The sequence below is a fragment of the Linepithema humile genome, chromosome 3 (genome assembly GCF_040581485.1).
Source record: "Linepithema humile isolate Giens D197 chromosome 3, Lhum_UNIL_v1.0, whole genome shotgun sequence".
Taxonomy (NCBI): Eukaryota; Metazoa; Arthropoda; class Insecta; order Hymenoptera; family Formicidae; genus Linepithema; species Linepithema humile.
The window spans coordinates 26,989,145-27,006,984 of NC_090130.1; the positions used below are offsets into that span (position 1 = coordinate 26,989,145).

The 17,840-nt window shown below is 38.4% G+C and overlaps 1 protein-coding gene across 1 annotated transcript in view; it reads right to left on the minus strand.

The window, feature by feature from the left end:
* LOC105678951 (proprotein convertase subtilisin/kexin type 4-like) overlaps positions 1 to 17,840 on the minus strand; it is a 210,539-nt gene extending 192,699 nt beyond the window's left edge. Inside the window, exons 1-2 of the mRNA XM_012378683.2 lie at positions 17,518 to 17,840; positions 9,404 to 11,414 (exon numbers count right to left, since the gene is read on the minus strand). Of these exons, the coding sequence (XP_012234106.2) occupies positions 9,404 to 9,649 (246 nt within the window). The 5' untranslated portion in view covers positions 9,650 to 11,414; positions 17,518 to 17,840. The remainder of the gene's footprint in view (positions 1 to 9,403; positions 11,415 to 17,517) is intronic.

Consider the following 17,840-nt stretch of genomic DNA (forward strand, 5'->3'; position numbering starts at 1 on the left):
AAAGCGTTACGAAGTCACAGAAAATGTACACGCTGTCTTACTATCAGTTTGAAATGTGCTTGATTTTGATTCATAAATCGTAGAATATCTAAGAAACCTAAATGATTCCAACCTAAATGAATCAATTGTTTGTTTTAACTGATGAACGCGCAAGCTGCAGGACAAAGCGTTTATACAAAAATAAAGAATATCACTATAATCATTAACAATAAATAAAAAAATATAAACTAAATGCTGTGTATAAAAAATCGGAAATGTATAGTATAAAATCGCCTAAAACAATTTGGCAATTTAAATAAAAATAATCAAATAAAAAAGATACCCTTTTGAAAAATTGAATTTTTTGTTTAATTACTTTTTTTAATTGAAAAAGTATGTATATCATAGATTAAAGATTTCCTATCGCCATTAAAATTAACGGTTTAATTTTGAACCTATTGGAAAAGTATCTTAGATAACCCATAAAGATACACTTCTCTCAAAGTCGCGGAGAAAGGACTGCTAGAGGTCGAGAAGAAAGAAAACGAAGAAAGTTCGAAAAAGTTTAAAAATTTTAACTGGTCAGTCCGCAGTCTTTTCCTCTCGCTCGCGCCTTTTTTCCTCTCTTTCCATTTCGCGTCCTTCCTTTTATCATCCGTCTCTCTCTCTCTCTCTCCTTCTCTCTAGATAGATCTGAATTCCCTACGCTCCTACGCGTCTCTCTTTCTCTCTGCGGCGATGTCTAGACCGGAAAATCTTCCTTGAGCTGCAACCCCGCCATCGACAGACTTGCTTTAACGATTCGTTGCTTCTCAGTGTCGGCGGTGGGTGAACGATCTCGCTGGGGTGCGTCGTGGCCATTGACATTTCGACATCGATGGCAGACACTGAGAAGAAGAGGCGTTGCACGTATTGAACGACAAATTTATTAATCAATTAATCGGCAGTCTCAATATTGATATTGAAATTGCATTAGAAATTACGTCCTTTTTATGATAACGTATCCTTTTTTATATTTCAAAAGTAATCATAATTCCGCGTTTTACTTGATAAAAGTTTAACACAAGAGAAAAGTTCAAAAATTATGACAATGCAAAATTTTGAAAATTAACTTTCGTATTGCATAACCGCGCAAATGTTATTCTTCGCCATCTACTAGTAGTCATTTATTTGCAATAATATGTCTCATGAATGCGATAATGTCTCATGAAAATTCATGAGTAACAATGAAAACCGTAAAATCAAACATAATAAAATTATACTAAACTAGCGGAACGCTATTTGCTAAATAGCATCTGTCAGATAGCTAACACGTAAATTCATCATCGCAAGATTTCACTTCCGAAGGCGGCAGAATTGACGATGTGCTTTCTCGGCAGCACAACGAGATTAAAAGCGCAACCCTCATGAAAAATTTTCACCTTCCACGAGTTATTGCCTGTCATGACATGTCCGTGTTAAATTCTATAAAATGCGATATCCACGAAAAACCAGGTGTCGAAAAATTCGACGCTTCGTCACAGTCAATTAACGCGTCGAAAATTACTATTCCCTAGCCTCGTCGCAGACCCGAATGTCATTAAACAAAAGGGAGATCGATGAAATAAAAAATTACTTGTAACGAGAACGTCGAGCGACGATAAAATTTGATTCCACGAAGGCGAATCGATTTTTGGAAGCGAATACACTCTTCCCAACAGGACAGAGTAACTCCGACTTGATGAACCAAATAGCGATATCAGTGATAAGATAGAACTCTCGTTTCACACTTCAGATATGACAAGAAAGTAGATTGGATGGATTTGCAGTTATGTACGCAGCGATGTATCATGAAAAATACATAACGTTTCATAACACGTTCACGTTGCATGAGTGTTCCAAAACTCTTCCGCTTCTTTTCTATCCCGATTAAATTCAATTGCAGTAAGAAACATCATTATAAAGCAGTAGATATTTTTTCAATTATAGATTATATCATTAAATCTCATTTGTTTTCAGTAAAAGGTCTATAAAAATTGTCATGTGTTTCAAAAAATTAGTACACAATTTAATTTCATTATAGGCATCAATAGTGAATATTAAGAGTGCTCCGTATTATTCTGCTCGAGAAACATCAAAAATGCATGATTAATCGCATTGAGAAATTCGTGTACAACTATAACAAAGCATATAAATGATACAATGAAAGATTTGGTTTCTAGCCTTAGCAAGATGTAACGCCTCTAAGCCTCCAAGCAACGGTACGTTGCCTATTACTTACTGGAAAAAAACGAGTCGGGTGTGTCTACCTGCCACATTGTACTCCTGTCGCTGTTCAAACATTCGTCGTAAAAGATCAGCAGAGATCCAAGAGAAACAAGTTCTCTTCTAACATACAGCAATTATCAAGTAAATTATTTAAACAGCTTCTGCGCTGTGCAATATATGTATATTGAATTATTTAAACTCGATGGCAAAAATGTAAAATTTTACATATTACTATAACTCAAGTTGTAACTTATTATTTCAGATAAAAATTTCAGCTAACAGTTGATAAATTAATTAAATGTAAAATAATTGAAGTCGCAAATAATATACAAAATTAAATAAAATCGTATTTTTTTAATAACGCACTGCAAAAACGGTAAAGTATTAAATGTTATTAGTATTTTTCAGGCAGTATGTCATTGCAAAGGATTAAAATTGAACTGGAAATAGCACGGATTTTTCTTTGTCGCAACGATAAAAACCTATTACAATTCTTTTTGCCCCCTCATCTTCGTTCGATCGTTTGATCTCGAGGTAGCATGAGAACTCATAAGAGACAAAGGCCGCGTTTATCTCCGCTCGAGTGTTCGCTTAATGTGGTATAGTCACCCCTTTCACCCTTTAAGTGGCAAGGGTGCAGGCGCCTTGCAAATACGAAAGCCTGATACTCTTTTATACGCGCGCACGCGCGCTTTTTCATCGACTTGTAGATTCCTCTAAAGCGAAATGGGTCTGAAGTGTTCATTTGATAGGAAATGCATTCTTTTTATTGTGACTTTAAGTGTACCAAATGCAGCTTAACTATACGAATACCTATAAAACGCTCAAGTTGATAGTTTTCAATCAAAATAACATTAAAAATAGATAATGTAGAAATGCCAATCTTGAATTTTTCTTAAAAAAAATACAAACGTTTTAAAAATGTTAATTTTAGATAATACAAAGTAAAAAAATATTCCCTTTAAAATTAATAGTTTAGAAGAAATATTATAAATCACTTATCTCGGAGAAAAATAGCATGTAAAAATATTATAATATGACATGTGAAACATGTATTATATGTTAATTTCATTAGAAATTTCAACAGAATACGAACAGTCAATGATTTGTTTACGCGAGGCAAATAATAAACACCGGCATTTAAATTGTTTGGGCATTACCGATCGGTTTCTGAGCGAAAGAATAATATACCTAAGAATCGACAATAAGAATTCGGAGCCGTTAGCATTTAGGGTCATCAGAGAATTATCGTTTTGAAATCCTTAACGAATTGATCTATCAATAAATATATCAAACTTATCATTATATTATCCAGACAATTATTATTATTATTAATTACTTATTGATTCATTTATTCCGCTCTGATTTTATAAGCACATTTCTACATTTTTATTTTCTTTGATAAATAATCTTAACAAGGATATCAAAATTTTTCTGACTTTAAATCTTTTTTTAAACGCGTAATTTAATAAGAACTTATCACGTGTGCAAAAGATTTTAGGATATTTGTTTCAAGTTTAGCGATTACAAATACGCCGTATCGCTATAAAAAATGCCTGACCATAATCTTTTCATAGTCGACCGTCGATGACGAAACACGAAACTATCAGGTATTTTCGCGTTTTTTCAAGACCGGTTTCTATGTTATATTGTCTGCGGTTTCTTCAACGAACGACCAGTATGGATTACCAAAGCTAATAAACTTTGCTCATGGGCACTTGAAAATGCTGGTTATACCACCGTTAAACTGAGTAACATCGGTTAGTAGATAAAATTTGGGGCGACAAAACCGCCGTATGGCTGCACGAACTGAGCTCCGACGCCGTTATAATAACGATAAATTAATTAAAAGCGTATGACGCATTTACCATAGACGAAATGCGTGTACGTAGTCAGATATCCGGTCGCGGTCTAAACGAGCGACTCTATTTAACGGCTCGTATTTCTTGTCCAGGTCGGACAAGTTTTAACTAGTTTTAAAGTCCTGGACAGTTACTGTCCTGCGGAATTTCGGGAATCACGTTTATACGAAAACTAATGTGAACAGCTCGTCTATCAGACTAAATGCAGCATCGCGTAAAAGCGTTTCGGCGGAAGCTTAACCATGATATGTGCTGCGTAAAACTTTCTCGAAAGCATTCGAATCATCACTGCGTATATAATTAAAATAGTTAGATTTAAAGAGATATTTAGTATTCTAGAGGTATAGAAATAGCAGTAATATAATTCTTGAACAAAAAACAATTTTTATCATTTTTAATCAAATCTGATAGACATTAACTTGTATATTCAATGTTTCTTTGTACTCGCGTAATTATGAAATATTCTATATATAGAAATTTTAGCAAATAGAAATACATAGATTATTTCAGAATTATAATAAGTGCAAAAATCAAATATGTGAGTCGCTATTATATCCGATGTGTAAGATAAAATATCAAAAGTGCTATTATAAAATAAAAATATCTAATTATACACGCGAGTGCAAAAAAATTGAATCCAAGCGAATGTTTATCAAATTTTATTAAAAATTACAAAAGTTACTTTTTACCCAAGACTTATATTACTGTTACTCTTCAATAATGATTACGTCGCTTTGTATTATTTTACTTTGACTGGACTGCCGACAAAGCTTGATGAAAATGAAATGCTTCCGCATGATGGAAGCCAAATAAGATACAGGAAGAAAGTACCGTCGACAAAGCTCCGAGTAATTGTTTTGGATACTCTCAGAACTTCACATGTGCGCTCAAAGTACAGCAAGAACACGACAGTGCTTCTTCAGTGGTTTCTTTCAAAGAGAATCGTTCGTCTACGAGCGAGCTAAGCAAGAATAATTACGCCATTCCTAGATAAAATCCGACGAAAACGCTCCGAAGGGATCTCTCGTCTAAAAACTAGATCGAAAGTTTTGCGGACGCTAAGTAAAATAAAATTGACGAGTTTCCGAGAAAAAGTAATTTCGCAATTAAAAAAAATCACTTTTATTTATCCGGCTCTGTCCGGAAAAGATTCATTCCACGAGAGTTCTTTGCCTTGACACGGCAAAGGAAACGAAGAAAAACCGAGGAAGAGTCTGAAAAGCGCGGCGAATCAGAGACTTTCTAAGAACGCTCAACTTATCTTATCGCCGAAACGAATCTTGGCGACCGAATCATTCCCCTGGCGTATCTCGCCGGTCTTATCTACCACCGATTTTCTATTTCGATTTGATCCTGATTGTACACAATGCGGATTGCAAAACCAGATTGTGATTGATCCAGTTTCGCTGAAGAAGTTAAAAAGTATTAATCTAAACCAGCGCGCGTCATTTTTACGTATTTAATCAACAAACAAGGATAAAATTCCAAGATAAACTGAGGCGTGTTAATTTCAAGAAAACTTTAATTTGACTTATTGATCCGAGCAAAAAAAGCGAAGAAAATAAATTACGCTTAATCATAATTATCTGTATGTGAAAAAAAATGGTATGCAATTATATAACACATCAATGTTTTGCCTCAACATTTTCCTGTTTTGTTTCTACGAATCCTGTTTCTACGATGCTGTTTATACATCTTTAATGTATAAATTTTATGCAGTTGTTGCTTCTGTCTTGAAAAATATTCGAGATATGTTATCCCTTTTCGCACGAAATATTACGCAGTTCACGAAACGTAACGAAAGATCAATATGTGCCAAAGCAGAAGAGCGCTCAACATGTATTCGTCCTATTATCGGGGTATTCATAAACGCGGGTCCGCGATCGACGAGCGTTTCGTAAGTGATTGTAAGCGTTTGCAAAATTTAATCGGCAAACATACGAGACTACTTCGAACGCGTAACGGAACAGCTGACACACGGAAAACCCGGGTGTCCCCATATTCCGCAAGAGAGATTAATACGACTAAAATTTTGCAATTCCATGAATTCTCGCTTTAAAATTCTGTTTATTGCGTTACGGCTGCGAACGCGATTTCACGTTACAGCGAAATTCCGTGCGAACTCAGTGTGATGAGCGTTGTTCGCCCATCGATGCAACAACGCGTCATCCACGTGTCAGTGCAATGCACAGTAAAAAAAGAGAAAAAAAGGAAAAAAAAATTAAAAAAACGCGATCGGGCGAGTCACTCAAATAGTGTAGATTTTTCGCGAACTAGTTCGAGCGGAAGCGCGTTTTCAACGCCGAGATGTACGCGTATGTGCTTATCTCCCCTTATTTGCTACATCCTGTTTATTATTTCAATGCTAAAAATTACCGATATCAGCACGCGCTAATTACTAGCCTTTATCGATACTTCTGTTGTTGCACATTACAAATGAATAGCCAACACGAGTTACAGAACCAGAAACAATTATTAGAAAATTGTTATAAATAATATCCGGAAACAATAACTGGAAAATTTTGATTTTGAACTAAAGTTTTTGATTGAACTAAAGTTTAGATATTAATCATAAAACATTACATTGCTCTAAAGTATTTGCTTAATTAACATATAAAATAATTCTTATTTAAAATATTATTCTTAGTCTTTTACTCAAAAATTTTCCTAATTTTTTTAGTATGCTCCGGCTTGGTGACTATTAATTCAAGATATTTTGTCGCATTGATTCAAACTTTTCGCCATATAATTAACTACGAGGATATATGTTTATCCTTTTTCCTCTAAGTATAACCGGTTCTACCTCTACGACAAAACGATTCAATGTTGAGGTTAAATAGAATCAAAATAAAATTATAAACGTAATTTCTATTTATACTAAAAGAATCAAAAAACTCCCAGACAAAAGCTTTCCAGCCACGCTCGATATTCGCGGTATTCCCGGCTGGGTTGTCTTATCGCGAGCACGATATTTCATCGACGATTTCGGCGAAGCGCCGTGCGCGGCTTCCCAAATTGGAGTCCACCGCGATTGGACTCGATTGAAGAAGAACCGACGTGGAAACCGAAGATAGCGAATTCGATTCTCCGCGACGAGTTATTTAGGCAGAAAGGAGATTGTCGCGGTGGTTAATTTCCGCAGACACATAGTGTCCGCTTTATCTTCGATAACTGCGACAGTAGAATCTACATCGCGGCCTTCACGGTCACTGAAACAAAAGCGTACGTCATCGCGGCTTACGTCAGCGTGCGCGATCGGCTGTTCTCGAGAAGACTCAATTATAATCAGGATTGAATCATTATCTTGTCTGGTAGGCGACACAATTGTAACGCACTGGATTGTCCACAGAACTTTCCGAATAATTTTGTGTTCAATTCCACAAGTACGGAATTTTAAATTTCACTAAGAATTTTACAACGCAAACTACGCTTGATATTCTGTAATTTTACCTTAAAAACATGTCAAAAATCCAGAGATTTTAATTTTATTCCATAGGTTGATAAATTTTACTTGTAAAATATTTTCCAAAAGTATTATTATAAAATACACCCAAGCAAATCCATCGTGTGTTTTGCATACTACCGATTTTTGATTGCTAAATCGAAGTCACGATGGAGATGCAAATCGGGATCTAAAAACCAAATCTCTCTTTCGAATGGAGTTATATAATTTTCCGGACAAATTGCAATCCGGGATTATTACATGACGGATTAACGAAATGCACTATGCGGATCTTTCCGTCGTTATTGCGTGCCGCGGTAAAAAAAAAGGCATGATGAAACGACATGAGCGAGCAACGAGGAATTTTTCCATTGTGATGAATGCAAAAAGGCACGAAAAACACGGCGGCGATAGATTCGAATGTCCCGATTTCGAATTCAGCATTTTGAATTCAGTGTTTCCTTTAAATCCAGAATAATAATGATAATATTCATATGCTATCAAAAATTGATTCTGCGTGAAAAGAAATGGAAAATAAAGCTGACGCTTTGTCGAATCAACAAAAATAATGAAATTGTCAATCGCATTCATTTAGGATGAGAATCGTATCGACAGGCGGAACCGAATAAAATAATAGAGAGCTCCATGAGGATTTCAATTTGGAGATATATACAGGCTTATACTATTTAACTCAGAGCAGAGTACAGATCCCGCACGAGATTTATCAGTGGGAAATGTATTGGGTTCAGCTCTTCGTTTTCGACTTCAAACGCTATCTCGTAATACGAAGGTCTCCTTTGAGGCCTTTATGTTATCGAAAAGCGAAAGAAATAAATCTCTCTATATATATTTCTCAATTTTTTTTTTTTCAAATAAGAATATAGAAATAAAATTTGTAGATTATAGCAGTAATCTCTGATGAAGATTACATTTTTCTTTGAAATATCGTCGTTGGAAAGAAAGTTAATATTTATAAACAAATTGATCGAAAAACACATTTAACAATTATTAATTGCATATTTGGCTTCCGGCTATAATAATAAGATATATTTCTTCTTTAAATATCTTCAATTCGCACATTTAATTCATTTTATAAGAAAGATTAATTTGGATAATCTCCATATTTCTTGATTCTCAAATAATTGAAATAGTAGTTAATTAAAGCACGAAGCCGTTTTCTCTCATCGCAAATATCGAATTATTCCATTCTCTTCGTACGAGAACAGAACTGTCTAATTTAAATTTGCATTAAAAATTACCATTGATAAAGTCAAGTGAATGTATCTCGTAATTTTAACCGCGATGTTGTATACTAATCGAGTCGCCAGAACGACTAAATGGCGTAGATCGTTTATTTGATTGTTGCCTGGAAGAAAGTGCCATTAAATTCCATCCTGCCTCATCTTGAACGCATTGTATAATTCAACTTTGTGGTAAATCTTGTTTATTCCACGCGACACAATACTTTGACTCTCAACAAATCAATTAACAAACACTTGCGTGTTTTTATTTTTATTAACTGTACTGTTAATTGATCGGATTCAGAGAGCATCGTGTTACACGAGTTGAAACGTAACCGAATCAATTTTGCCATGTTTTAATAACATCCATTATTCGCCAATAATCAAACCTCATAATCTTTTCATTTCATTTTATCGGTCGATTAATTGAAGAATAGCGCTCGAGCTCACGGAAGGCAATCGGATCGGACATCCGTTTCAGGCAAAAATCAGCAACGTAATCCCGATTAGTTTAGTCATGCAAAAGATTTTTTTTGCGCTAAAAAAAGCGTGCGGTTTCAATAATCGGATAATAAAAGATAAAAAGACCCAGTTCCATCGTACGCATGCGGAAACGGGCTTGCGGCACTGACCTTGCCCAAATAGCGAAAGCCGTAGTCCTCGGCTACCTGCCTGGCCACCTCCTCTCCTCCATCGATGTGTGCCGCCCACTGGTTGGTGTACGCGCGCGCTCGACCGCCGAGAGTCAGCAGGGCCACGACCGCCAGTCCGAGAATCCGCCGCGTGCACATGATAGCTCCTCCGCTGCAGCGACGACGACGACGACGATCGTCACCGGCTGCTCCAGTTTTGCCGCCCTCGCGGGCCACCGCTATCATCCACCACTATATATATATCCACCACCAACACCACCGCCACCGTAGCCACCGTTTCCGTCGCTTGTAGCAGTGACACAACGGTAACACCGCGCCACCACGAGGAACACTACGATCGTCACGACGCACCACGATTGCCCGAAATAGGAAGGATCTACAGTCCCGAACAGGTACAACTTTTTACGCGCTCTCTTCAATTCCCTCGCCGCTTTCTATTTTCTCGGACGACCCTTCGGGGTATTCTTTTACTCGGAACCTTCTTCCTCTGCGGACAATGCGCATATGCGCACGTGACGACGATCCAGGAGCGCAACTATTGAATACACCAAACAGACACCCACGCTCGTCTCACACCTGCAGATCGACCGCCGGCGACTGACTGAATCGCCGACAGCGCGTGTCACTCGCTTTAAGCAAGACTGAACTGCTGCTGCTGCCGCCGCCGTGCCGCGCCGCGTTGTCAGCCGTTGACTCCTCGTCGCGCTATCGTCCACGTCGACGTCGTAGTGACGTCGTCGCCACCACCGCCGCCGCCGTCGTCTTCGGGGAGGAGCAGCAGCGGGTGGAGAAGGGGGCGATCGTCAAGTCATGTGGCCGTCACGGGTGGGGAAAGCGACGCGATGATGATCCTGACGATGATAACGTCGCGGCCGGAGATGCTGGCCGTCGCGCGCGGTCACTGTGGCGATCGCGAACGACCTTCCCGATTAGAGGATATCCACGCCGCGCGGACATCCAACGCGACCTTCTCCCACGCTGACCGCGAGGCCGTTCTCGATTCAGGCGCGGCAGCCTCAAAGAGCACCGCGGAGAATCGACATCGTTCTCTCTCTCTTTCTCTGTTTCTCGTAGAATGTTCTATATTTCTTACTCCAATGAGTTAGCCTGTAGATTCTCGTCAGATTTCAGATTGTTTCCGATTCTTCCGCTCGACGAGAGATCTCGCGCGCGATCTGCTCTCAAATCCTCGCGAAGATCGTCCTCGTCCGTCCACTTTTGTAGTTCCATTCGGCCGATAGATACTTTCATATCTTCACATCTCGTTCTTTCTTCTGATAATCAGCTCGAGATAATCTTATCGTTGCGTACGTTGTTTCTTACTGATGGATCGTCTTTCCGCTTGTTCCCTTCTCAAGTGTAGCGGAAGCGTGCGCTTCGCCGGCGTGGAATTTTTCCACCGACACGTTTCAGTGACTCGCGCCACCGTCGTCAGTCTGTCTCGCTCTTTGCGGGTCTGTCATACCTTCGGAATTCCGTTTCCCTGTGTCCCTTTCTTCGGATGTCAGCAAAGCATGCGACGTACGATCCGTCTGCCGCACATCTCAATCGTTCGCCCTTCGTCCTGTCGCGCGTACGATCTGTCGTCGCAGATATATTCTCATGCTTTCGACGTCTTCTCGCACAACATCCTCTCTAATTTCGAGCATCAACAAATCGGATGTTTCGGGAGATGCCTTTTCCCGTAAAAATCTTCTCGTCGTCTCTCAATTCCTCTTCCGAAAACAAAACAGAAAAAAAACGAGGCACTCAATTTTGTTTCATTCAGTGCCTCGTTCCGCTCTTCGATTTTAGTGCGAGCAACGAAAAGTCAAGTGAATGGCCAGCTAGCCGAACGAGGTCACGGCGAGCGTAGCTGACCGAGAGGTCGATCACGTCATCGGGCGTCGCATCGTTTCTCTTGGGAGCACCGCAGGAGACGAATGATGAGGTGTCCCGCCAAGGTCCGCGCTTAGAGGCAAGAGATGCCTCCTTCAGAACAGGTCTCGAGCTGAAAATGATGTCGACGAAAATTGATTAGTCAAAGTTACCGGTTAAAAATTTTCAACTTGAATACTTCGCTGTGCGAAATTTAAGTTAAACTATGAATTATGTGTCGAAAGTGCCGGGCGATCATCACGAAAAATTTATCTCAAAAACAACTTTCGGTACACTATGTAGTACACTACGCGCGCTCACTAAAAGCCTGAGATGTCGGTCAGTTTTTGATTTATGAATTTTTATATTAACTTCACGAGAAGAGCCGGGGAACTTTTAAAACTACGATCGATAGTAGTTTTAAAACAATTACAAGGGAAAGTCGATGGTTCAAAATCAACGTGCTTCAACGTGTCAAAATCTACTAGACCGCTGAAAATATTGATATCGCGTGCGTCTCATCGTGTTTCATAACATCCATTCTTCATCGTTAACGATGCATCATGTTACCAAGGATTTGTACTTTGCATTATCGTCACGTTTGTGGAACGTTCCGCGCAGTCAGCATTTTCATATGGAGAAAAAAAAAGAATTCGGCCCGGCAAAATCCGCGTCGGCTCAGCGGAATAGTCCTCGCCTCGTATCCGACCGAAATTGCATTCGTTGTACAACGTGACCCGATTTCCCGTTATGAATCAGAGCTAATTTTTTATACAGTCGCTCGGCTACTTCACGTCGGCAGAATCAAAATCGCAGGAAGCAAGCGCAACGTTGTTACATGATTCTTGACGAGGCGCGTCATTAATGTGGCGTACTGTCCAATTAATCCGTCGCGATTCGTAAGCTCTTACATAAAACACATTTTTGCTACGCTGTATGATTTACGCGCTATCCATCAATTATGCATGATTAAATCGAATGTATATATATTCGCATTTTTAATATATTGAAAATTTTGTTCGAAAGAGACCGTTTTTTTTGCTACTATATCATCACGCGATTGCATCGTAAAATGAGATAATAAATTTTCTGCTTGTTACCCAACGCATTTCGATAATTTATCACTCAATTGCTAATGGATATTGTATGACTACATTTATATATTGTATTATTTATATGAATAAAAGTATTTTTTAATTAAAAATGACGCATTAAAACTTATTCTCTGATAATAATCGAAAAAAGTATTTTATTAATTTGTTTATATCTGCTAGAATTAAATCTTGTTTTATCTACAGAATCCTTAGAATTTACTCTCGCATTTTTCTCTTTTATTCTGTTGAAATGGAAATTAAATTTCGTGAACATTATTATGTTTGCAATTGTTGTAATATTATATCTAATCTAATTTTCTCTGCATCGCTCATGTTTCTGAACGCGCTCTGTTCATCGCAGTTCTCCTTACAGCGAATCATTTTGCAAGATTCCGAGAACTTGTTAAGTTTCAATCCATTTCACCATCCAAGGAAGCGAGAATCATACTCAGACGATGTCTACAGCCCCCCGCGCGAGCATTATTAGTCCACCCGTTATAAACTCTCGTAGTGAAATGAGGTGCTCGCAGGTTCGCATTATCGTCACGTTCAAAGGACCTTCCGGGCGAGTCAGCCGCCGGAAAAAGGATCCGACATTGGTCGGCCTGGACAGTCGCAAACCCGCAGGAACATCCAGCTCGTACCTCGAGGAAATTGCATTCGCGAGTTGGTCTTCCACCAACCTCGTTACCCCCTTTTTCCATCCATCCCGCCATAGAAGTCGCTCCCGTGATAAAGAGAGAATAGAAAAGGGTTGCTAGAGAAGTGAATTAAATTTAAGCCAACTCGCGTCTATCCAACTAACCCTTCCCCCCTCTACCCTCCCCAACCCACCCCCTTTTTCATCCCTGACACCAGCCTTTCCCTTCTCTCGCAATCCTCTCGCACTTTGTGTCGGGCTTCTCTTTGTCGTTTCATCCTCTTCATAGCCGAGCCGGCGCGACCAACCAGCCGAGACGACAGCAACGGCTCTCTTTTAAATTTTGAGATAAAAGAAGGTAAAACTGCCATTCGTGGGGTAGAAGGAGGCGATGAAGGGTCACTCAAGTCGGTTATATAAGTTTCGTCGGCGAATATTTCATTGAAACGACGAAAACGAATCAACGGTCGAACGGAAATAGACGAGAGAGGCCGCGCGGGATCTATCGTCGAGTATAATGACCACCTCCGCGCTGGAAAATGATCACTGCGAACCCATCTTAGATACCTCAAAGTACCTGAGTTCTACCTGACCGCGCGGCCTCGACGATGCCTCGTGGTGCTTTTCATCCAGCGACCGAGGGATCGAGAAGTCGATAAACACAAATATACTTTACATCAATGGAATCTTAATTCAAAATTTAATTTCAATATTTCAGCTTAAAAATTTAATTCCGCGTATTTACTTCTAACATTGATGCACAAAATCGACAAATCAGTGAATATTATTTAACTGCACATTAATTAATTAGTATCTTAATTGTCCATGTTATTCTTTCAACGATTCACTTGTAGGATTTATAATATCCTTCAATTTCACAAAAGTATAATTTGCAAAATTATATTTAATAAAAAATATTGCTAGAACAATGTAATAATATATTGCTACATATTGTTAGCGAAAATTACTATTTTATACTCAAACATTACGAAGACACAAATTTGCGGAGGTATAAATTTGAGAGAATACAAAATTTTGGAGAACAATTTATACTTGTGTTTTTAACTAATGTAACATTTGAGTTAACATTTAGTTATATTTGAGTTACAGTGAAATTACGGAGGTCGTGCTGGATGACCGGTTATGCGACGTAATAGAGAGTAATGAAGATATAGCGCACGATTCGAAAGTTGGACGGTTGGTTTCAGAGAAAAACGGGCAGCGCGGAATTCCCCGAGTGCCAGCTCGGAGTTGCAGATATTTATTTGAAAAGGTGGAGTATGTACATCCTGCGCCCTTAACACTTTGTTCTCTAGTTAATTTCAACCAGATTTACCAAAAATTTAACCTCAATCGCAATTTCATTCGTGCCGGACATTAAAAGAAACACAAACCAATCATTGCAGTGAACAATCTTAATAATTTTTGAACAAACATAAAAAAATGTAAAAGCTATTTTTTTACATTATTTCGAAACTCTTTAATATTTCTCATAAATCTTTGTATCTTTCGTGCAATGCAAAATTTAATATCCTCATTTCGCATTCGATGCTCAGCGTGATACAGAAATTAACACGCTTTCCGAGCGGCCATGGCGTTACAAAAACAAAACAAAAATCTGTGGATACATTAAAAACAATGCCGACAAAATGGGACAGTTCAAAAAATAATAGGTCGATTACGGATTATTAATGGACATTAATGGAGATGCGCGATCAGTAAAGAGGATACACATGTTTTTCAGGAAAAATTTCTGGCTACGGACAAAGCAAACGTATCTATTTTTCGAGCATATATATTTGCGACGCATTGTTAATGGAACAACACTGAGATGAATTCGCCTTCGATGTACAGAAACCGTCTGACATATCTCGTTACAGATTTTAGTTCTCGAAACAGCGAAAGGGTATCACTGACACGCATCTCAAAATTACACCAAGCGTTTTCATATGGTAAAGTGAAACGCAGCCGTTCTATTGTAGACGATATTATTCGTGGTGTGAAACTTTGTACGTCTTCATCAATAATGTATTACGAATATGAAAATAAAACGGTGTCGTCAATGCAAACTATCCGATGCAAATTCTACGCAATAACAAAACCGAAGAAATTAAAACAGCTATTTTAATAATTTATACTGTCAAAAATATTGATAAAATAATTCTAAGTTCAAACACAAATTTTCTTAAATAAACCGTTCTTGCTTTTTCATATTATCATTTCTTTACCTTCTCATTAACATAGCATATGCAAAGTTTAACTGTTAGACGGTTTCCTTTGAGATGCGCCGAATTTTTTGATAAATGATATATTTTCTTGCGATATTATATCGAATGTACTAAAAAAAAAAGTCATGTGTTAAAGATTACTTGAATTTAACATTACGTTGAATTTTCTTCTGATACTTAAAATTTCTCTTTATCTCTATCTCTCCCTTCCTCTAAATTCAGTAAAATCTAGTAATGAAAATAAATCTCGATACGTCGTACAACAATCTATTAAAATGAAGCGATGCCAAGGTCGTTCTTGTAACAGGAAGCGACTGCGGTCAGATATTGCCGAGGTACGACCGTAGTTCATCGTAACGAGAAAATGCTTGGCTAGCATAAGCAAAAACCGGTTGATTCAACCAGCTTGTTAAGATAGAGAACGCCGGATATACAGGATGTTCCGTGAAGTCTGCATGTGAAACTACAGAAACATATTTTCTCGATGAACAACTTTCCTCATGAGAAAATTTAAACGGCGACTCAATTTTTTTAAACTACAGGATTTAAAATCAATTTGAAATTTTAAGTTAAATTTTAATATTAATCAATAAAAAAAGAAAAGAAGAAAATATATTTTTGGCAATTTCAAATGTACTTAAGTAAAATTTTCATTTCAAATTTAATTGCGAAATATTCAATCATTCCCAAAAAATTTTTACTATGCAAAAATTATTTTCAGATTTATTTGGAAATACAATTTTAATACATTTTCTGCACTTTTTTACTGAACATCGATATTCCTAGTACAGTGTCCAGAGATGCGGATAATCGCGAGGAAGAGTCGTGATTATTGTCGCAATCGGAAACGTTCCACCTCGGTAAATGCAATCGAACGAAATTACTTTCCCAATCGCATATATCGCGAATCCCGAAAAATACACGCGCAGCCGCAATAAAGAGATTGGTGTGCCTGCATTTACGGACGAATTTATTTTCTCTTGGCCAACCACGCGTTCACGATCGGTAAACACCGCATTGCAAATTAACATCGCTCCATGAAACTCGTGCGGGGGTAGCCGTGTTCGCTCTCCCTCCGGAGAAATGGATATTTTTCGATGAGCGAATTAATTGGAACTGGTTGAGATACACCGAGAAACATGAGATTTGAGCCATTATGACTTTCGTAAATAAATTCATTTTAAAAAAAGTGAAAAATTGTCAAGAATTGTCAACTAAGAAGAAAAAGATATTAGATTTTGAAAGTATAATTAAAAGATGTAGGAATAAAGCATTATATATATATATATAAACTAAAAATGTCGATGCCAGAAGTTACACATCCAATTCTTAATTAATTTCTTGAAAATTGTTTATTCCTTTTCTTTATGCTTACTCATTACTTTTAGATTTTATATTTTTCTCGTATATTGCTTTCTAAAGAAGCTCGTAATAAAGAATATTACTACTTGCGATATATTAATATTGACAAAGTACATAATAAAGTGTACAATGTAATGAAGTATTTGTAATTGTATTTTATTTCCGCCTTTTTTTTATTTCCTTATTTCTTGCTACTCTTTATAATATCGTTTATTACGAATTTTACATTTTTCTCGTCCTTATATATTCTTATGCAACATCTTAGATTTATAATATTAACATTAATATTAAAAGCATATCTTGAAAAATTATGTTAAAAGAAACGGAAAATGAGAAGAGATATTTAAAAAAGAGACAAATATGTATGTGCAAATAAATACTAAGTCTAAAAAGATTATGTTAAACATTATACATATGTGCGTGCAATAACTCAAAATTAACAAGGTATCCCGCGTGAAGGCCGACGCACGTGATGCGAGTCTCGTGACTCTGACCGTCACGTGACTTTAAACATGGAAGAGCGCGTGCGACTTCGCCGCTGCGACGTAAACAATACCTTATATGTACCCAGATATGAACTTGCAACAGCATTTCCACGAAGCAATGCGACTCTTTGACCTTCGCGCTGCGGAACATCACGTAACCTTACATGTAGAACAAGCCCTTTCTTTCCCAAAGACACAATCTATGCGGGAACTTAGCCGCAATCATAAAACACGGCGAGAAACCTTTCACGATTGCAGCTGAAATCAGCGTCACGGCCACGGAGAGAGAAAGAGAGAAACTGTCTAACGGTATCGCGCGCCTCGGAGCGATAGGCGACACAAAAGATCATGTGACTTGCGGCCGATCGGTGCAACTAGGCTCGCGCGCGCCCGAGCCTTTTTACAAACAAATAAATAAAGCACTCACCGTTCCCGCACCCGTTTCGCTGCCGGCTCCCAAGTTACTCCAGTCGACGCCTCGCCGCTCCAGCAGGAACGCGGAAGACGAGAGGACGTGTGCACGAAGCGCTTACTACACCCAATGCCTGGCCTGGTGCTCGCGGCCTCGCGAATCCTCGCCGTTGAAACCGAGTCTCGTTTCGTCGCCGCGTCGCCGCGAACACCGCCGCGTGCAAACTATCAGACGACGTCGTCGCCGCCGTCGTCGTCGGCGTCGCGCGCATATAACCGCACCGAGCGAACGTTCCACCGCGATCTCACTGCTACGACGGAGCACGGATGACTGGTGGA